Here is a 22,678-nt window from a genome sequence, read left to right as displayed (position 1 = left end):
GCAAATAATTAAAACATAGATTGCACTTCTCAAATGGTCACACTTTTGTTCAACAACTTTTAAAAATTATGAAGTATTTAGACTCCCTATTTTTCATACAAAATTAATATTATCTTCAATGGACGCCATCGCCACGCCATATCAGTGTGATTGACGTTGCTTGTCACGCCTTTAAACATAACAAAATTCGCAATACATTGCGTCTTAGAATAAACATTAAAGTGTATTAAAAATCGAACCACAAGTTATTTTTAAAAGTCGCTGAACAAATGTTGGTCAGTATGAGGACTACAGCCTACAGTTAAATGTTTTGCTCATATTACAGGCCACACCCGGTATAAATTAATATATATTTCGGGGATCTCGGAAACGGCTCTAACGATTTCGATGAAATTTGCTATATGGGGGTTTTCGGCGGCGACAAATCGATATGGCTAGGTTCTCTGAGAAAACGCGCATTTTTAAGATATATGTGTTCCGAGCAAAGCTCGGTCTCCCAGATATTGCAAGATTATTATACCCGCAATTTGCGACCTTCGGTGTACGCGGTAGGCCCCCTGACATAAGCATTGTTCCTCCTCGTTCAATGGACTTCAAACAAAATTTCGATTTTTAATTTTAAACCCTCGCTTTGCTCGCAACCCTCCTGTGGTGGGGGTTGGCAATGCAACCTCATACATTGCAAATTTAAAATTGACAACATTGCCTGCCTCCAAAAACGGCTATAGTACATTATAACATATTTCATAATTTTAATAAAATATACACCACATTTTTCTAATCATTTATTGGACCCATAAAGACACCAACACCTATTGAAATTACTGAATATCAAAAATATTGAAAGTATTTTACTGATGTGTGTTTTAATGATAATGTATTAACAAGATCGGAACATTTTCATATGAAATAGCAGACACATTAACAACTAGGTACCTATATTAAATAGTTGAAACAAACATCAAACAGTCATTGACGTAGTAAAACCATTATAGAAAAGATGATTCACTTGTGAACAAATAAACTCTGCAATTCTAACAAATATTACTGTCTATTTGCCAATACAAGCGGCTGCATACCTAATTGATGAATTGTAATTCCGGTAAGTACCTACATCATTCCACTTTTATAATGGTTATACGACTGGTATTTGGTAAAAATAAATAGACGTTTACTAGCATAATGACAAGCCTCTAGATTCCATCGTGATATAAAATAAACTTTATATGAAATGTATACTTTTTCATTTAAAACAACAGATTTGATTTCAAATATATTGCTGTCAATACAATATTGAAACATGATATATTAAAAATATGTTGCCTTAAAGATACAACAAAAAATTGTTTCTTGTTTGTAAATGTATAAGAAAATTGATTTCGCCATTTCAGTGTTATGTTCGTGTAGCCTCTATAAAAGATTTATTTAATTAGGTATTTAACTGACGTCTGCTCATTATTTTCGTCATTGCGGAGGTAAGAGACAAGTGGTGCCTTACTTAACACTAAGTTAATCTTATATTATTTTTATCTAATGTCTTCATTTAAAACTAATCAACGTTTTATAATTCTAAATAAGTAGAAACGATTCGGTAGTTAGAACATTAAATGTCACTTTATAAACGAATAAGATAATTATCTTATAAATGATTTGACACATAAAATATTAAATTTTGGCATGAGCCAAGCAACATAATTAATACACTTATACCACCATACTCCATCTTTATATGATTTAGTATCACATATAATACTAACATTACATCTAAGTAAGTATAATTAAACAGGAACCCATAATCAACAATTAATTTTAGGTAATAACATTTATGAATAGGTACCATACATACCATTTTGTATGGTTTCTCATACGTCGACATAAATCTAAAGTAACTTGTAACAATAAAATCTGAGTATCAATGGAGTAACTATAACTAAGCTAGTATGGTAAGTCTGTGGCCAGTGCACAATGTGCACATAATCAACTTTAGTTGAAGATACATAACAGCGATCCTACATATATAAGCATTGTAGCAGCTAAGGTGGCACGGTTCTTCAGGGTTATGTTGTTATTACAATGTTTTACTGCCTACAATACGGCCACATCTCAAAATAATTTAGTAAAGAGAAGTGGTCGTACTGTCAGTGTCCAAAAAAAGTAATTTAGTGATATAAATCAGTTTGATTCAGGCTTCAGACAGAACCGGGTCACCTTCTCAACTGGTGGTCTAGCATGAGTTGTATAGATGTATGGAGCGCGACTTCAAGTAGGTATGGACTCGCGCGCGAGAACGCAACTCATGCTAGCAGGGCTGATATCTATATAAAGTCAACTTTTGCTCCAAGTCGGCCCACACGGGGTCGAGCGGGGCGCAGGAGCGGTAGTCGCGCAGGAAGGTGGGCGTGGTGTCGCCGAACATGACGTAGTCACCCGCGGGCTCCACCGGTCCGCGGCGGCGCCCCGACGCCAACCGCACGCTGCGCATCATGGCTGTAGATTTTATGCGCTCTGGAAATTTAGATATATTTTGTGATTGGTTATGTCCGGGAGATATCGTTATGGAGATCTGCGAAGTCGAATAGGTGTAGTGACCCTAAAATTTTTCATTGGAGGGACTCTGATGCTTTTACTTAAGTCCCTTAGCCGCCCCCTAAATCTGCTACTGATTCCTCTAATCTTAAAATTAAGTACTTCCGTACCCTCCTCCGTGCTGAGCGGGCAGTACTTGACGGTGTGCGCGTGGTCGCCGCTCGCGCCGCACCGCTTGCACACGAACTTGCGCAGCACGGGGCACGACACGCGGCCGCCGGCGTCCTTCAGCACGTGCGAGCGGTAGTACGATTCACGCTCGCCGTTGTTCTTGCAGAATCGGCATTCCTGCTAATCAAAATACAGTAGAGTCCGGTTATAACGACGCCCAAGGGACCGCTGATATTACGTCGTACTAACCGGACGTCGTACAAAACAAACTGCCAATTTTAATATATTTTTTCAATTAAAATAATTACATAATTTTGTATTTATTAATATTTATGCGACAATTAAAAAAAAAGAAAACATTTCTTTTAAAATATTTTTTACGTTAGTATTACGACACCTTGTCAAAATGGAGAGACTTGTGTGTTTAGAAGAAGCCACTTTTCAATGTACGCGTACTCACTCGTCATCCGCAAATTAGTCGTAATGCTTGGAGATCTAATCAAGATAACGTTGTTTTATCACACAGTTTCTATGGCCACCTCCTGTGTCCATCATCAGATCAGCTCGAAGGTACCTACCAAAATATTGCATTGATACCCAACTTACATAATTATGTACTTATGTGAAGTTTAAGGTCAACTCAATGGGAATTGGGTTTTATTTAGTTTACGAAAGTAAGAAGAGCAAGTTTACGAAAAGTCACATGACTATTTCATCTTGCTCCGTATAGACAAAAGGGGAGTTGGGTGCAAGGGACGGAGTAAGCTTCTTACCAACAATTTATTTGTAAAAACTACGTCGCTCGTCGTTGTAACCGGACTTGACGGACGGATTTTGTGTCAATTTCCGTCGTTAAAAGCGGTCGGTCGTTATAAGCCGAGTCGTAATAAACGGTTGTTCTTTCATAGTAGCTTGTACTAAAACCAAACAAGTGCCTATACTTACGTCGCTATAAGCGGTTGGTTGTTATAAGCGAAGTCGTACTAACCGGATTCTACTGTATTAATCTAAATGTAAGTAACGATTAATTTAGTAAAATATTATTGCCCTGATAACTTATCTACTGTGTCATCGACCGTTGGCAAATTGTTTGTTTTCTTATAACTAATTAATTATCATCGCAGATAAGAATACACATATTACAAGCTGAATTCGTCCTTATTGACAAACAATAACGTGGTACCTTTTGTTTGATAAAGTCACAAACTATTGACAAAGTGTGGCCCGCTTCAATTTCGTTAACTACTAGAAGTTAGAACAAGAAAACCTCCTGGGCCCAGTTTTATAAAGTTACAAGTTACAGGTTACAAGAGTACAGGCTACAGGCACCTGTAATGCACTGTGAACGGCTACAGTTGTTTTATAAATACACATAAATAATTACAGTTGTAAAGAACCACGGTCAATCTCGATTACATGTGAAATCTACAGGTGTGAAGGACATCACTATTTAAAAAAAATCGTGTGTCATAGATACTCGGTTCTCTACTAAATTATGTGTTTTTGTTTGCTGTAAAATATTAATTACTGGAAAAATGGCCAGAAATGAAGGAAAAATCGAGTGGCTGAGAGCGGCGTTCCATGCCAAGGATATACTTTTTGGGCCGTTTTCAGATTCAGATTAAGTTAGATTTAATGAAATATTTACGTAATAAGTAAATAACATGTAAATAAGTACTCTTTCACATTCTTACATTAAAATGTATCGTTTCGGTAGCGGCTCAAAGATAAATACGGTGTGTATCGAAAATTATGAATAGTACACTTTACCATAATGTGAATGCACTATACTACTTAAATAAAGAGACGAATGCTAATAAATCAACGACAAATATCGGCAATAATCCCTTTCCATTTCCTAGTAGATAAAATAAAACGAATCGTCAATAAAATCAATATCAAACATATTGTCACTTTATTTCCTATTTACTATATATTTCAGATACATTAACAAAAACTGATGGTCAGTGCATGGAAAACTATGCATGCCCTGGCACAATCGTTGGCGTTGGTGCTTAACAATAAAGAGTAAAGTTTAAAATCTCTCAGAAAACGAGTCTACAAGTAACTGCTGTTGTGCTGTTACAGGACTCAAGACGTATGTAAGTTTTTGTTACAAGTGTACCAATCTACACTTGTAATTTACAATATTTTTATAAAACACTTGTCCGATTATGAGTTTAAAACTATAAAACTCCCGTATTTTCGTCTATGGTTGAGCTACAGGCACTTGTACCTGTAACCTGTAAAATTGTACACAGTACTTTTATAAAACGCAAATTGTAAAAAACGGAGCAAGTGTTGCCAGTAAACGCCTGTAAACTTGTAACTTGTAACTTTATAAAACTGGGCCCTGGTGAGTATTATATTCTTTGAAGAAAACGCTGCAGAGATTCTGATAGCCCACGCAGTGCAAGTGTTATTTTAAACGTCAAACTGCTATGAAATTATGACGTATAAAATACATACTTTGACGGCGTGGGCTATCAAAATCGCTGCAGATCGACTATTCTTAGTATAACTCTATGTGGCTCTCGGCTGCTAAAATGTTGCCAACCGCTGGAACGCAGTTATTGCCTTAAAAAAACAGGTATCGCTGTAACGTTACACCCAAGTGCGTACCTACCTACCAAGTATCTACTGTCAGCTTTTTCAACGCGCGTTAAAAAAGCGCTTGAATCTGTCTACACTCTGAATTCGACTTAACGGCCAAGGCTTAAAGTCGAAAATGCAACAACGCTTGATAAAAAGCGCACCGCTGTCGTGTGAATACATACATGGTTATCCATTTGTGACATTCAAACGCTTTTTTAACGCGCGTTGAAAAAGCTTCCGTGCGAATGGGGGCTTAAGCTTTGTCCTACCTTTTACTTTTCTTTTAGCCTGGCCCTCGTGTGACATTTTTTTCTGTGAAAACCATACGAAAATCACAGAAGTAGGTAATTGAAAATAATTTTTATCTTGAAGTTTAAATCTATAATTATATAATCTTTGACAACATTTTAACCTATCGATTGACTAGTAAAAAAAACTAGTTTAATAAGACCAAATTATTATTAAATTATTTTGATCACCATAGAGGAGAATAAATAGAGCGCGGCGCGCTTATTCTTTCTTCCGTGGGAATAATCAACGGAATATCAAAACAAAATTTACCTACCTATTTAAAACTGATCACTTACATCTGGTACTCGTTTGTTCCTGGCTGTCTCGTTCCTTTTCTGCTCTAGGTCCCGCAGCAGTCCGTACAACACGGCGTTAGGCAGAGAGTTCAACACTCGCACTTGCTCCGCCGTAATAGTTTCCAGCTGTCTCACGGGCAATGTCAGATCCAGATCTAAAATTTAAAATACATACCGTAAAATGGGGTGAGTAGGGACTGCGAGGAGAGTCGGGTTATGAATGGGGAGAGAAGGGATGACGAAGAAGGGATGAAGGGATGAGAGAGGGGGTGAGATGGTTTTTAAAAGCTACTGCTACGTCAATAACGTATTCCTATTACAAATGGAGTTATAGTAATATTCATAATAAAAAAATCGATTCCACTACGTTTCAAAATCACCTTTTGTATGAATTCCCTTCTCACCCCAACTATGAGGGACTACGGGGTGAGGGATTTTGTGTTTATCGTTAAAGTTATGAAATGGAACTACCTAAAATCATAAAAAAAAACAATAATACAAACGGCCGGAACATGTATAAATAAAATTAATTTTGCATAAAATGTATAAAATAAAATGTTATCGAGGTTTGAATGTCAGTTTTGTCCTTATACTCACCCCGTTTTACGGTACCGGAATTATTTTTTAAATCCAGGACAGGTGATTCGATTTCTGAAAGAATGTTTGATGCCTGCAAATGCAATCCTTCTCATAAGATGGGCAATTGGACAAGGTTGATGGTTATGTACTTGGTAAAAGGTCGCGGGAGTCCGCTGGATGGGGTGGCGCAAGACCGGTCATTGTGGCACTCTTAGGGGGAGGCCTGTGTCCAGCAGTGGACGTTCTCTGGCTGATATGATGATGATGTTGGTTACTTTATAATCGAAAAAGTGGCGGGTCATTAAAATTTGGATTCGGAAAACGATTGGACAATTTCCAGTTTCGAGGAGGACTATGGGGTACATACCATCGAAGAATTTGTGAGCTTGTGTAATATCTGGCGCAGTGGTGGGTTGGATCCATTCCGACTTTGGACGGGGCAGCGGCTGCGACTTCATAATTTCTGGCTCAAACTCAGACCACTTCTCCCGCTCTGGCGCTGGTACAGACCACTTCTCTCGCAGGTACACATTCGAAGGAGCCTTGCCGACGTCATCTGAAAAGTCGCATTGGCGAGTGTTGAAAGTCGTTAAAGGTAAAAGTATAGCTAGGTGTATACAATAAATGTACCTACCATCGAAAAAAATTGGTGGCTCCAATAGATCCGGCACGGTGGTGGACTGGATCCACTCTGACTTGGGTCGCGGCAAGCGCTGCGCTGGAGTAGCCTCTGGTTCGGGCCAAGACTTCTGTCGCAGGTATACGCTCGATGGACCCATGCCAATATGATTTACTGAAACAGTCAATCGAAAATAAGTTAACATAATATAGTTATTTACGATATAAGTGCGAAATTCGCAAACATAGTGGCGAATTTTAAAACACGAGAGAAGGGAGTGTTTTAAATCGTAACCTAGTACCTACGAATTACCTATTCGTACGTGTACCGTACAGCGTACATATTGCTCTTTAAATTTTCTACGTAATTATGTAATGTGCTTGTATAGCATAGTGTGTCGTAATAAAACCATATGTACCTACTGTCATGCTAATGTAAAAATAATTAGCTTTCTTTACTTCAATTACTTAGGTAAGTACCCGAAACTATGGTAAATTTTGTTCTACAACTCTGGATCCCTCTAGTCTACGCGTATGTGACCTATTACGCATTGTCGCACCAGTTTCGACCCAAACTCAAACGGATAATTATCGGCACTAACCTGGTCGGCTGGACCTTTTATCTTCGTCCGGATTGTACGGACAATCGTACCCGTTCATTTTGAATTCGCTCATCATTTCTTGCAGCGTGCTTCGTTTTACCATCACTGAAAGAGCAAACAAGTAGGTAAGTAGATAGTAAAATAAGTAAAAAAACCGGACAAGTGCGAGTTGGACTCCCCCACCGAGGGTTCCGTACTTTTTAGTATTTGTTGTTATAGCGGCCACACAAATACGTCATCAGCGAAAATTTCTAACTATCACGGGTCATGAGATACAGCCTGGTGACAGACAGACATACAGACAGTGGAGTATCTTAGTAATAGGGTCCCGTTACCCTTTGGGTACGGAACCCTAAAAAGAACTTTACACACAAGGCTTCTTTTTAAACGGAATAGGATGAGGAAGAATAAGATTTGAGTTTTAAAAAATCAGTCTTATTTTTTTACCCGGGGTGTTTTACTGACTTTTACCCCACATCCCACCTGACCCTTCCGCTTTTACTGGAATATGACGAGGTGGGCTTTGTTGAATAGGCAAAGTTACCAGTTTTGATGAGGAAATTGTGTTCCTCTATACATAGATACCATCGAGTAGCTACTTTTTTTTGTGTAAAAAAGGGTTATAAAGTCTATGCCATTTCCGTCAGTAAAATAAAGCGGTCTTCTTCTTCCTCGGGTTATCCCGGCATTTTGTCGCATTAAGCGGTAAATTTAAAAAATGTAGGCGCGAAAGGTATAGCTGGTCAACCAAATCTTGTCAGTAAAAAAAGGCGCGAAATTCAAATTTTCTATGGGACGATATCCCTTCGCGCCTACATTTTTCAAATTTGCCGCCTTTTTCTACTGACAAGATCTGCTTGACCAAGTTTAATCGTTGTCCCATAGAAAATTTGGATTTTGAGCCTTTTGCTATACACGAAGTTTGACCGGCCATAGTCTGTCAAGCTATTTCTGTCAGTAGAACAGAGTGGCAAATTTAAAAAAATAGGTGCGAAAGTTTAATGCCCCCCCCCCCCCCCCCCATAGGCATAGAAAATTTTAATTTCGCGTTTTTTTTAATTCTACTGACAAAGTTGTTTGACAGCTTGTAATTACTTTATATACTTGGTCAAGCAAATCTTGTCAGTAGAAAAAGGCGGCAAATTTAAAAAATGTAGGCGCGAAGGGTTTTCATCCCATAGAAAATTTGAATTTCGCACCTTTTTCGACTGACAAGATCAAAGAATATAATACTGACAAGATTTGCTTGACCAAGTATAAATTACCTACTTTAGGTGCTAGCCAGTAAGTATTTAAACCTTTTGTTTGCGTTCCTCTAAATTTGTCAGTAAAGTTGGAGTTTCAGGCTTCCTGAGAAGCATATTGATGTACCTACACGATAAAAGGGGAGCGTGCCGAGAGCATTTCAATAGCCGCCTGATATACAAAGGTGATTTTGGAAGATTGTTGGATCGATTTTTTTTTATTATGCGTATTACTATAGCCCCATTTTAAATTGGAATACATTATTTTTGTAGCAATAGCCTTAAAATCCCTTCTCACCCCCCTCTCAAACCTTCTCTCCCCATTCATAACCCAACTCTCCCCGCGAAACCTACTCACCCCGTTTTAGGGTCACCATTCAGTTTTCACATGTAAAAATAAATTTTTATCGATGTTTGAAAGTCAAATTTCACCCAACTCACCCCATTTTACGGTAAGGATATAATTTTAAGTTTCCGATTTATTATTATTATTTGTATCTCCTTCGATATCACGGGCCTATAATCCCGGTTTTTTGATAGGCTTGCGTGGGGACACAGATCCAACACGTAGAGGCCCCTTGGAGAGCTTTAATGTCATGTAGAACGCCTGCTGGAACCCGTTCACAGGTGCAACAATAGACACCCATGAACCGCTCTCAGCAGGCATTGGGACTATTGTAGCAAAAGTGAATAGTATACCGGTCTATGGATTGAAGTTTGGGTGGACTATGAGACTGGGCTATTGTAGAGAAGTCCGGACACCTGCCATAACAATGGTAAATCATGTTATCGCGGCAGATGGTGACTTGCCGCTGACTAGATGGGCCCCTGAAACTGCCGTCGCGAAGACGACCAGGAGCAACATCGGTGTGAGCGGCTCAGGGGTGTCGAGAGGTGTGCGCCGCTTTCTACCCAGTGGCTGCTACTAGCCACTATGCCAACTCGCGTCTTATGCATCTTTCACTTCCACCCCTGGAGCATATAGCTCTAACGACTCCTCTCTGGACGGCCAATTAAGGCAAGCCAGAGCTGAGAGTCCTGCGGGTCCCCATGGGGTCCACTCCGACCGACGAAGACACGCCGGAGACGGAGACCCTGACCGACTCTCGGGAGCACTCGGGTCCGTGGGGTCGTTACTCCCCAACAGCTCGCCACAAGCTGCCCTGCGGGCTTATTATTATTATTATTTTAATCTTTATTGCACAATACATGAAGGTACAAATGGCGGACTTAATGCCTTAAGGCATTCTCTACCAGTCATGTCAGAGTCAGATTTATGCCATTTTTATCAGGTCATCACGGTGGCATACCCGATAATGAGCAAAGGAGAGTGCGTGAAATCTAGTTTTTATTTGACCACTTTGTCGGCATACGGACGGACAGACAAACAGCAGACAGGCAAACGGATTCTTACTTGACTAGGGAATCTTAGAAGTGCTGAAATACTTACAATCTAGTAGATCTGCGGATTGATACTGGCATTGTTCGTCCGCCGTACCCAACTGCTGTTGTTTCGGAGCTGCTGATGGCCACGAATCCAAGCTCGCCCATGACTACAAGTGTAATAGTTATTTGTCTAATAGATCCTCTACACGATGGGCCAACGCAGGCCACTCCAAGGGACGCAGCCATGCGGTAGAATGAGATAGCAATATCACTTGCTTCATCTAACGCATAAATGCGTCCCTTGGAGTGGCCGGCGTTGGCCCATCGGGTAGAGGAGCCATAACATGGGAGCAATGTTGTTGTTTACCACTCGTGCAAGTATTGAGATTGAGACCCGAGCATGCGAAGTATTCTCTATAGTGTTGTGTGGACTCTCTTTTTCTATTAAAAATATATAGAATGCGTTGCGGTGAGACGATAATGATGATGATGAGTGATGTTGTGTTACTTATTTGACTAATAATTCTAATTAATAAATAAATAATTATTATGATTAGCTAAATAATTAAATGATTTGATTGAGATATGAAAATCTTGACTAAATAGTCAAATAATAAATGTAATCCACACAGCAATAGAAAATATAGCTGGTCATAGAAGGTAGGATCATATAGAAGTGGTTTACGCATGCCTCCGTGAGGGACAAAACATACGCAAATGCGACACTGTGATTGGTCGAATTTATTTGTTGCCCACCATTATCCATACTAAAAAAATGGTGGGGAACAAAAAATATGTGAGACTGTGATAAGGACAAACAATAATAGCGCTTTCTCTGCTACTCCTACTGAAAGATACGTAAGACTATCCCGTTCTGTTAGTTATCCCCACCACTCATGGCCAATCCAGTTTAATACTAGATTCATATAGCTGGTCAAGCAGATCTTGTCAGTAGAAAAAGGCGGCAAATTTGAAAAATGTAGGCGCGAAGGTATGTGGTATCATAGAAATTTTAAATTTCGCGGCTTTTTCTACTGACTTTCTGCATGGTAGGTAGGTAATTATAATTTTGAATCCCCGTCTTAAAAAAATCAACTAATAACCCATGCTTTTGAAGTATGAGTTTTGAAGTATGAGTGGCGTCAATTAAATGAATGAATGAAGTGAACAATCTTGATGTGTCTTTTAATTGAAAATGGGAAAATCATTTATTTACAAACAATATATATACAGTGGTACAACTAAACGAAATTAATAACTAGCTTAAATCTAAAATAGGCCCCTGAGGCATTGTACCAAGGATGCTGGCGGCATTTCCCCGTTGTATCGCATTGAAAATTACATTTTAAAAATAAGTTACGGCAAATATGTGACAATTATGAATCTAATACGATCATTTATATGTTCTTCTGCTTTCATAAGTAAACGTTTTTGATTTTTAGAAAGCGTTTTTCAATTAAAAGACATGTTAAGATGGCTTACCTTCTTGCAAGTTCTTTATAATGCTAAAAAAACGAACTATAAGCTCGTAAAAGTTATAGTTAAAAATAATACTTAATGTAGGTAGTTCTACACTGGTTCTCCAGCATATTAACCACATTCTGAAAATATGATGGTAAACTAAGTAAAGGGGCATGGCACACTGCTTCGGGAATGACTTCCGGTGCTGCGATTTTTAACAACTATAGAATCTCGATTTGTATGCAATAACTGCACTATACACATTGGCTCCGTGCGAAGGTGCGAATCGCACGACGATTCGTGCTTTTGGATTCAAACGAATATGCGGTGCGCGCCGCAGGGTATTGCCACACCTATCTCCATAGTACCATACGGATTTTTGTAGGTAAGTACGTTGGCGCGAATCGCCGCGCATCGCAGCTTCGGAAGAAAATCGCACCACCGACCTTCGTCGCCGCACGCGAATTCGTCGCTTCACACTTCGGAACGACACGCGACGGCAGTGTGCTATGCCCCTAAATTCCTACCTACCCACTCAATTATGTACTTATACACCTATGTTGCAATTTGTAAAATAAATAGGTAGGTAGTATAGGTACCTACGCCTAGTACCTACTTTTATCGGTACACGGGTAGTAAACGGGTAAAATAATATTTATATATCACACGTATTTATTAGCTATTTATGTAAATCATGTTATAATTTCTGAATTCTGATCTAGCATCTATCCAGAAAAAGCGTAAACTGACATTTACGGATTTGCAAATCGGGTACCGAGTGGGTTTTATTATGAGATTACTTACCGCTCGCGCTACGGTAAAAATTCTTTTTTTGAACGAAAAGTAACCTAATAAGGGTACATTATTTTCAACTCATTTCATATCTACCTACTTATGTATTGCTTAATTTATCTTTTTACAAAAAAAAATACGGAATGCCATGTAATATTTTCGAAGTGCTATGAGTGCTACTATGAGTTAACTCCATCTAATTTTGAATGTAAATACCTACCTACTTACCAATAGGTATTTTTTAATTAATCGAAATTAAATTCAAACTTACCGATCTTGCCGAACCGCCGCTGCCAGTACCATAATCACTAAATACATTGTCCTCCATTTGTTTTCGTTCTGAATTTAAAATTACGATCAAGATCAGCCAGACACCGCGCGCGTCCTGACTAGTTCACAGTCCAAACGAGAATGGGCTCTCTATTGGTCCATTTCGAACACGGTTTCAATTTACCAAGACGATTCGTTTTGGCGTCGGCAAATCACAAAGGCAGGTAAATAAGTTTATTTTCTCGATATTAGACGACGCTACGGGTGGCGCGAAAGTACTTACCAGTGAGGTTAGCTGATATTGTTTAATTTATTTATGAATTCATTACATTAACTTAACGTGTCCTATTTAACGTGCAACGTGCGCCTGACAGGGTGTAGCAAACCATTTAGTTATATGTTAGCTACAAAGTCTGCAAACTGCTGACAACGCAACGCGACCACCCAACGGGACCCCTTCCTCAGGCAGCGAGGACTGAAACTCAGCCTATTTGGCTGTAGACGCTCTAGCTCTGAGATTTTTATTTTGAATTACATTTAAATTTGAAAATGTGTACTTTAAAATCTTAATTTTTATTAAATTGTATTTAATTTTGGTTTCATATTTCATTTTCACAAAATAACCCAATAAATTTATTCAAAGTTCTTCCCTAAGAACTAAAATATATTTTATTATTAAGCAGGTAAACTACTAAAGTTTTTAATAAATATTTCAAAAACAATAACAAAGAATATAATTTAAAAAAATATAGGACAACGGCAACTCATAAACTACTCCTAAAAATTATATTCATAAACTACTCCTAAAAATATGCCGACGTTGTATTAGGTAATACAAATTAAAACGTAGTGGTTACATTCTCTTTGATACAAATAATATACAGGTGTTTTAATTAAGGTTTCCACCAGTCCCAATTTCTTTGACCAATGTCACTGCCTCTCACTCTCATTAAGCAAAATGTGAGACGCAATACCAAGAAATTGGGTAGGTAGGTGGAATTCCATACATAGCCAATGCCGGGATTTTCGTGTAGCCTGGGTCGGCCAATAAATCCTTGAGTGTGCCGAGTAACAATGAGAACTTTATTGCTAGTTAAAAGGTGTCATATTCGTATGAAATGAACGCGTAAGTACCTACTCAAGTGCCAGATTCATTTCGGCTCGGCTCTCTTGAAGTATGATCCTAGTGCGTTGCGGTACTAGGGTTTTGTTTTCAGTTGATTCAATGTAGTCAATTTGATTTACACTTCATCATCATCATCATCTCAGCCATAATACGTCCACTGCTGAACATAGGCCTCCCCCTTGGACCTCCATTCGTACCGGTTGGAAGCGACCCGCATCCAGCGTCTTCCGGCGGCCTTAACAAGGTCGTCCGTCCATCTTGTGGGTGGACGTCCTACGCTGCGCTTGCTAGTCTGTGGTCTCCACTCGAGCACTTTTCGACCCCATCGGCCATCTTCTCTGCGCGCAATGTGGCCTGCCCATTGCCACTTCAGCTTGCTAATCCGGTGGGCTATGTCGGTGACTTTAGTTCGTTTACGGATCTCCTCATTTCTGATTCGATCACGCAGAGAAACTCCGAGCATAGCCCTCTCCATAGCTCGTTGAGCGACTTTGAATTTTGAGATGAGGCCGATAGTGAAAGACCACGTTTCGGAGCCGTAAGTCATCACTGGTAACACACATTGATTAAGACTTTCGTCTTGAGGCACTGAGGTATGTCGGACGAAAAGACATTAGGTAGGTACAGTTTCCCGAACGCTGCCCAACCGAGTTGGATTCGGCGGTTGACCTCCTTCTCGAAGTTGGACCTACCTAATTGGACTACTTGTCCTAGGTAGATGTACAAGTAGTCAACAACTTCGTGTGCCGAGTTCCCAACAGAGACTGGGCATGGGCACAACATTGGCATTTGACATTAGTTTCGTCTTGTCCATGTTCATTTTCAAGCCCACCCGTTGTGAAACTCGGTTGAGGTCATCGAGCATCATGCTGAGTTCCTCCATCGACTGTTTTATTCTGATGACATGTTTTATTAGACTATGGCCATGACCTTTTTATCCATCAATCCAAAGCCCTCGACTGGAATCCCCAAGGAAAGAGGAAACGTTGCCGCCCAAAACAGACCAGGCCGCGTAGCCAAGATGCCAATCGCTTACGCTCCGTGGCGATCGAAACGCAACTGTCACTGTCGCACTAATATGGAAGAGCGATAGAGAGACATAAAGCTTTTCGTTGTCGAAGCGATAGCGATTGTAACCTCGGCTAGGCCGGCTGGCGCCGGACTATTGTTGCAGAGGCGAAAGCTATCGGGAAGACTTGGAGCGAACTCAAGCACGAAGCTCAAGACCGATTCAGATGGCGGCGCACTGTGGACGCCCTCTGCCCCACCTAGGGGACATAGGACAATAAGTCAAGTAAATCAATCCATAGTCTAATAAAACATGGTCTTCTCTTCCCAGAGTGACACAAGCCTACGTCACAATAACATGGCCGCTATATATAGCGCTATCGCATATTATCATATAGCGCTGTCGCATATGACGTAGGCTTGTGTCAGTCACGTGACCACGAAAAGACGGGAAGAGAGTACCAGGCGGAGTATATTATTACTTATACCATGCCATCAATCAGAGTAGTTCCGTAAAACGGGATGGCTTTAAATTGCAGGGGTGACTATGAAAGGTAGGTTAGTAAAAAATCATAGTATTATAGCCGGTAAAACAACTTTGTCAGTAGAAAAATGCGCGAAATTCAAATTTTCTATGAGACGGACCCTTTTATATTTTGACCTTTTATAGAGTAACTAAGGGTTCCAAACTCAAAAACAAAAATATGCTTTCCGTTATCAGGAGGATAAAACTAAAACTACCTATCAAAGTCACCCCATTTTCTATTAATAGAGATAAAGTTGAGCTCAATACAAATTTTGTTATCATTTCAACATATTAATAAATCAGAGAAATCTATCTATCTTTTAACTGATTTTAACTAAAAATTTATGTAAATAAACGTTTATAGTACTTATAGGTATAAAATGTAATGAAACTAAATTGGTTTGTTTACATTATTCGCAATTTGTATTGAACTCCACTGTGGAAAATGGAACTAATGTCTGGATTATACTTATTAGGTAAACAATCGAAAGGAAAACAATAGTGTAACGCTAAATAAATTTTATTTCATTTATTAGTGTCCATGGAGTCATTATTCACACATTTAAATTACAATGTAAAATATATAAATAAAGTCGAATCTGTAGCAATCACATAATTATGTTAAATAGTATGTATCTAAGTATCACGCGGCAGCAAAGTACGACATCCAAAGGTGCATAAATTTCATTTACGAATAGGTAGCGACATAATCTAGGGTGTGACAATACGTAACTAAAGTGGGAGGGGTAGGGTTTGGTACAATTGGTACCTACCACTTTACAAGATATTTTCAAAACAGTAAATGTGTAGCTGTGGTAATAAATGGGTACATTTTTGTAAGTTGAATTTATAATATGGCGGTTTAAAATTTACTGCCTGTACGTATGATCATTGCCACCATAAAGGAGGGACCCGATGGAGGGCACATTTGAATAGAACCTGTCCTAGGTATACATTTATTTACATCTAGGATAGAATCGATTTTTAATTAATGGGACTGTAATGAATGTTTAAAAACACAGACCAATCACACTAAGAAAATATTAAGTAGGTACTTTAGTGCTCCACCTTGGCGTGGAAATAAAAATGAAATTGATGGCCATTGGCTCGCCGATTCCTCTGTGAAATTTTATTGTGTACGTGTCACTGCGTGTGGACACCAGATGATATTGACGCAATTTTCTTCTAAACAACTTGTCAATTTGATCATACCGTTTGGACGAGCCTTAATGATTGTTTTTAAAACGACAAAGTCCCATGTATGCTCTACAATCTTAACATACAGTCGACTGTTACAGTAGTCGGAATTTTGGAAAAAAACAAACTCCTGCTATAGCCTCCTAAGGCCCAGCCATACAAATGATAAATCATAAATTTGCCACTGAAATTTGAAACTATAGTGTAGGAAGGAAACGGTTGATTTTGCGTTGTTGGAAAATTTAACAAAACAAAGCAAAAGCGACTCTATTCCAACTAAATAGGTTTTAAATTTCAACGAACTGAAGAGGTACTATAGGTAGGATCTTGGGCCTTAGGAGGATAGTTTAATAAATAGGCTTTATAGCACCTTTAGTAAATATTGTAAGACGAACAAATAGAAAAATAGTTTACTGAATAAGGTATACCTACGTAAAACTTCATTCAGTTGTAGGTATTCTGAATATTATTTATTTACAAGTCTTGCTTATGCATAGGTACAATTTTATTTATAGGTGTGTCTTGTAGTTGTAGAGTCCTACTTTATGGAACCAAAGTAGAGTTTAATAGGAAAGGCAAAAAAATATACCCAAGTTACGTTAGATTCGGGTAATTCGGTATACTTGATAATGTCGGGTAAACCTGAGTCACTTTTAATGCTATCGAATTAGAGTCTATTTTCGGAACTACCCGACAATTTTTAGTATTAAGAATTACCCGAATCTTATAAAAACTAGGTATAAAGAACGGACCATCGTCATAGCTAACTGACCAGTCATCAACCTTAATGCAACGAGATATGGTCTAAAATGGTCAGTCGTTGTTGGTACAGCAATACTCTTGCTTGTACATTGGTGGACCTTATTACAAACGGCATAAGGACCACAGATGGACAGTTAACAGGGTGAGCGATGGTACTATTCTTAATTTTATACCATACGTTTTTGCCATTTCTATTGGATTCCATTTCAGGAATGCACTTGATAAGTGCCTGCAACCTTAACTGAAAGGGAGGAGTAAAAGCTTTTTACCGTAAGTACAAAGATAGGTTTTTTTTTATCAAGAATTACTTTGTTTGTTATGAGCAGGCACCGAATAAAAATTTACAAGAATTCGTTTCCGATCATGAAGCTAACACTAAAAGGCAAATTGGAGCTGGTAAAATACCTGTTAATCCCTCACTGTTACAAATTACAAATATTTAGTACCAAATTCATATATTAAATCTACCTATAGATTGCCCCATTTTCGTAAAAAGCATTCATGAATTGAAAAAAAAAAAACTGAATATTGATTTCAATAAGTTCAATTGACTTGTTGTAGAATGGGTTTAGGTTTCTTTCATTGGTCACAATAATATTATATTACATACATTGTTATGTACTACCAGTAACACGACATATATTCTTACACTTACACCGACATGCATAAATTAGGACCAAAACAACAAACGGTCAAATAAGTTAATAAAACAAACAAAACCAAGCAAAAACATACCTACCTATCCACGAAATCAACTCTGAAGAGGAAACAAAAACCTAGATATGTAGATATTGCTATTGTATTATCATAAATACCAAGATAGAGGCAAATATCATTTGGTCACGTTGATATTTAATACTAACGATGACGCAAAACAGATAATTTTATGACTTTCTCTTGTAGGTACTAAAATATAAAATGAAATGATATAGCAGGTTTTCAACTAGCCTTTAAAGTATCTAAACATTATCTGGGTGTAAATCTTCAAGGGTAATGCAATTATGTATTTGAAGACTGTATTACGCTACGTCTTACGTAGGCGAACAACGCGCGAACGCGGCGCGGCGCGGCGCGGCGAAATCAATCCTTTGATGCCCATAGAAGTGTCCTACGTAAGCGATCTCGTTGCGAACGCGGTGCGGCGCGATTTGCACGCGAATGTCAGGCGCCGCGCCGCGTTCGCGCGTTGTTCGCCTACGTAAGACGTAGCGTTAGGCAGGGATAATGAAAATGCCTACCTACTGAAATACAGGACCCAAATAATTTGTGCTAATCTAGAAACTTTCGCTCTAGTTTCAATTATTTTGTTATTATCTAAATATTTACTCAATTGTGAAATTAAGAACATCTGTGAATGGATCTAAATGCCTAGGGAAAGTACTAGTAAAGAGGCATTTAATTAAACGCAGAACATAGTTAATAATTTAAAAACACATTTGAGTATTTCTTATGATGGTTTGATACGCTAGGATGGTCTTTTGGTATAATTATATACACAATTCTCTATTACTAAATTAAACATAATCAATTTAGTGTCTGGTTTTAGATTGTATACATTATTACAATCCTTAGTGATTTAATTATTTAAAAAGAGACAATGTTGTAGGTTTTGTAATGGAGGTGTCACACTAATGTGACGACTGTACTGTCTGTACCGCCTTCATACGAGTGAACGTGCTTACGTAATACAAGTGACGAGCATGAGGATTTGATAATACCTACCCAAATGTGCTAGCACACACAAGTCCTGTCAACACTTCCACTATTTTTGGTAACAGCTACTGCTATGGTGCATGATGGTAGCAGATATAGTGGTCATCTACAGAAGCTGCTTGTATCCTTATCATAAAGATTCTAGTTAAAGTAACACTTGGTTTTAGAATTTACGACATTCATTTGTTTATAGTTTTACAGTCTTGAAATTTGTACAAGCATCCTTCCATTTTGTCCTAACATTATATACAGTTGCAATAAAACTTGGATTATTCTAGTTTCTCAGTTAACATTTACCCATTCAATACAACAATCCCACGTTGCTTTATCACAAAAATACTCAAACCATTATTATTTCGTAAAAAATAGACAATCTGATCTAATTACCACATCCACTTCAGGAAGCGTTCATAATAATTTAATAAACAACATTATTTGATAAACAATGATAACAATTCAATAGATTTCTATTTTTTATATGTATGAACTCTCAACAGTCTGTTGTTAATGATTACTCCTACTATTAATGTACAAAAGCACAGGTAACATCTAACTGTATTATAGTTACAAAATAAATGAAGATACAAATCTAAATTGAGTCTGGATTTATTATACCAAACTAATTAAATTGAAAATTGCATCTGCTAAAAGAGTAGCCAATATAATACACATAAGGAAGAAAAACGAGAGCAAATATAAGTATAATATACATGATAGAAGGTATGATGTTTTCTAATTTCTGTAGAGTTAAACATGATGCCGCCAGCAGGGGCATTAAAATATAAACTTATTAGATGGTATAAATCAGCGGTCGGCAACCTTTTAGCAGCCAAGGGAACGAAGTGGTCGCGGGCCGCACTTTGTTAATATTTAGGACTTTATCAGACATTGTCATTTGTCAATATTACATACAAAATAGCCAGGCAGGCTCGCGGGCCGCAGGTTGCCGACCGCTGGTATAAATGAAAATAATGTCTACTTAAAATTTCACATGACCCTAGTTAGATGATAGGGTAGTTAAACAAAAGTAAAAGTGAATGGAGTGAAAACTATTTGTCGTCCAGATTAGTATTGACTTAGGTCTCAGCTATGCCTTTAAGGCTCCAAAAAGGTTCAAATAAGGCTTTTTAACATAGAAGACTTATTTTGGTGAGTTGCACCTTCAAGACTTGGCCAAGTTCTAATTCACATTACTACTCTAGGTATAGTCATTCACTAGACAACACAAGTGTATTTACCAACTCAAGCTTACATATGACACAATATTGAAAAAGTTATAATATAATATGCCTTTAAGAGTAGCACTGTTTTCAGTTACCATGCACTTGCAATCTAGCATCAAGTGAAGAAAACGATCAAGTGCTAATCATCCATCCTAAACATTCTAATGAAGTCTCATAGCTTCATTAGTCAATCGAGATACACACCATGAATCTTACATTACATGTGGATTCATTATATTAAATAGACTAATGGCCAGCACTAACCTTTGTCCAACTTCAGTATGAAAATATGTGAATTATTATGTTTTAAAGGATATATGTTATTAGCAATATTGATATTATAACTGTTGATGTCATTTATCATGTGTTGGACCTATGACAAAGAGGTATTTAATTATATTACGGATTTGAAGAAACTCAACAAAACACAAGCAATTTCATTAGAAATAAATAACATTAGTAGCAAACAATGAAGATACAAACAAACAATCTCTCAGCAGCAGACTAAAACCCGTTATACCAATGACAATTATCTAAATGTTGCTACAATCACAGAGATTATCATGAGCTTGTCAAATCATACATTGGATCAAACCGAGTGGCCCTGAGACTGGTGCCGCTGTCCCCACTGACTAGAAGGTCCCTGTGCCGAGTTACCTTGCTGCATCCATGACAGGAAGTTGGGCGGAGCTGGCGGTGCCGACGACCCCGGACCGGCAAAAGCACTTTGGTCAGACCCTCCAGAGGGTATGTTGTTGATGAGGCCCCAACCTGCTGCCTGGTTGAGTGCGGCTGCCACCAATGCTTGGTTTACAGGGAGTCCACTCATACCAAGCGGCATGCTTCCTCCTTGCCCCTGTCCGCCTCCACCGGCTACTCCAGTCTGCCCGTGCTGACCAGACATTCCGAGTGCTTGCATGTTCACCATATCCATGCTACGGTTGCTCCAAGAGTTGTTGTTTGATGCTGAGTGCATATGACCTTCATCATAGTTTCTACTTGGCAAGTTCCGCTGGTTGGAGCCACTCTTATTTTGCTTAGGGGATGCATTAGACACATTCACTGACACACCTTTTATTATATGATCTTGACCACACAAACTTTGGGCTACTTCTGGATCCAAAAACGTAATGAAACTAAACGCTCTAAATGGCTTTGGAATAAAAACATCTGTAACTTCTCCAAACTGAGAAAAATACTCTCTTAAGTCATTAGCTGTTAATTCTTCAGTGCAGCGGCCGACAAACACTTTACAGGGCATAGAGTTGACTGAGCCCTCCTTGGAGTTGGGTATTCGCACATCACACCAGCGGCCATCTATCATGTGCCTCTGAGCCAAAACCCTCATTTGCGAAGTGTAAGAAGCGAATCTAATGAAGGCGAAACCCTTTGACATTCCTGTCTTTGCATCTCTTTTCAATTGCGCCATCAGGACTTCTCCAAATTTCTCAAAATACTCTCTCACAGTTTGCTCAGTTGCTTTCCATGGCAGCCCTAATACTATTAAATCAGAGCATAAGTTATCATTTCTCTTGTTCTTGACTGATGATGTTTCGGAGCTTTCTCCTGATTTCCTTTTGTTTTCTTTAGGAAAGCTGCAAATATACAAGTGATTACCCCATCCTTCAGGAGGAGGGTAAAGCCTGCCATCTCTTAATCTTATACCTCGGTTGTTTTTCGTTTCCGGATGGCGATACTTGAGGCCGCAGCAACCGGGAAATTGCGCGGACACAGTTGTTAGCATCAACGTTCCATCTTCTTCGATTGGTAGTTCTATGGGTTCTTCATTTTCGTCTTCGGCCACGGGTAAGTACTCGAAGGACATTATATCTTATTCATGAACAAAATTATTGGTAAAAATAAACTTTTAAATATGGATATTATACTTATCACTATACAAATGTACAAGTTTTAAATTCCTAAATATATAAATAATCACATTTATATTTAATTAAACGTCACCTACGGGTTCAGAACCCATTGCAGGTTGAAAACATAGTTTGACGTAACAAATTTGATCTATTTTCGAGATGCAAGTAAAGGAAAAATTGTCAAGAAATACAGATCAAGAATAGCTAAGCGAAGTATAATTTGCCATAGACAAGCGAAGATGACCATAAGTCCATAACTTTCGAAAGATGACATTTCATATACAAGTGTAGCTAGCAAAAAAAAAACGTTTAATAAATTAATGCGAGTATTCACGTCGTGGTTCGGTATGCTTAATTGATGAGCGAGCGAGATGTGTATCTCTTTCTTTTGTACCGCAAACGAAAGTGACGTCGCCATGCA

The 22,678-nt window shown here is 38.5% G+C and overlaps 2 protein-coding genes across 3 annotated transcripts; both read right to left on the bottom strand.

Moving 5' to 3' along the window:
- Positions 1–2,284: 2,284 nt before the first annotated feature.
- LOC134665210 (uncharacterized) lies at positions 2,285–13,024 on the bottom strand. Of its 2 annotated transcripts, none has more exons than XM_063522082.1 (8): positions 12,833–13,024; positions 10,373–10,475; positions 7,679–7,783; positions 7,093–7,251; positions 6,826–7,014; positions 5,880–6,034; positions 2,697–2,877; positions 2,285–2,505 (listed from the first exon to the last, which is right to left on the bottom strand). In XM_063522082.1, exons 1-8 carry the CDS (start codon positions 12,887–12,889, stop codon positions 2,300–2,302), a joined length of 1,155 nt encoding a protein of 384 aa, XP_063378152.1. In that variant the 5' UTR covers positions 12,890–13,024; the 3' UTR covers positions 2,285–2,299. The 2 variants fall into 2 exon arrangements, with proteins under 2 accessions (XP_063378152.1, XP_063378153.1); XM_063522083.1 differs by having other exon boundaries at positions 2,697–2,874; positions 12,833–13,020.
- Positions 13,025–18,662: 5,638 nt separating this feature from the next.
- Positions 18,663–22,521, bottom strand: LOC134665209 (TAR DNA-binding protein 43-like). Its single transcript, XM_063522081.1, has one exon. The coding sequence runs from the start codon at positions 22,209–22,211 to the stop codon at positions 20,976–20,978; it is 1,236 nt and encodes a 411-aa protein (XP_063378151.1). The 5' UTR covers positions 22,212–22,521; the 3' UTR covers positions 18,663–20,975.
- Positions 22,522–22,678: the final 157 nt, after the last annotated feature.

The sequence above is a fragment of the Cydia fagiglandana genome, chromosome 6 (assembly GCF_963556715.1).
Source record: "Cydia fagiglandana chromosome 6, ilCydFagi1.1, whole genome shotgun sequence".
NCBI lineage: Eukaryota > Metazoa > Arthropoda > Insecta > Lepidoptera > Tortricidae > Cydia > Cydia fagiglandana.
The sequence above is the reverse complement of the archived record's forward strand: the minus strand, read 5'-3'. Positions and strand labels throughout refer to the sequence as shown.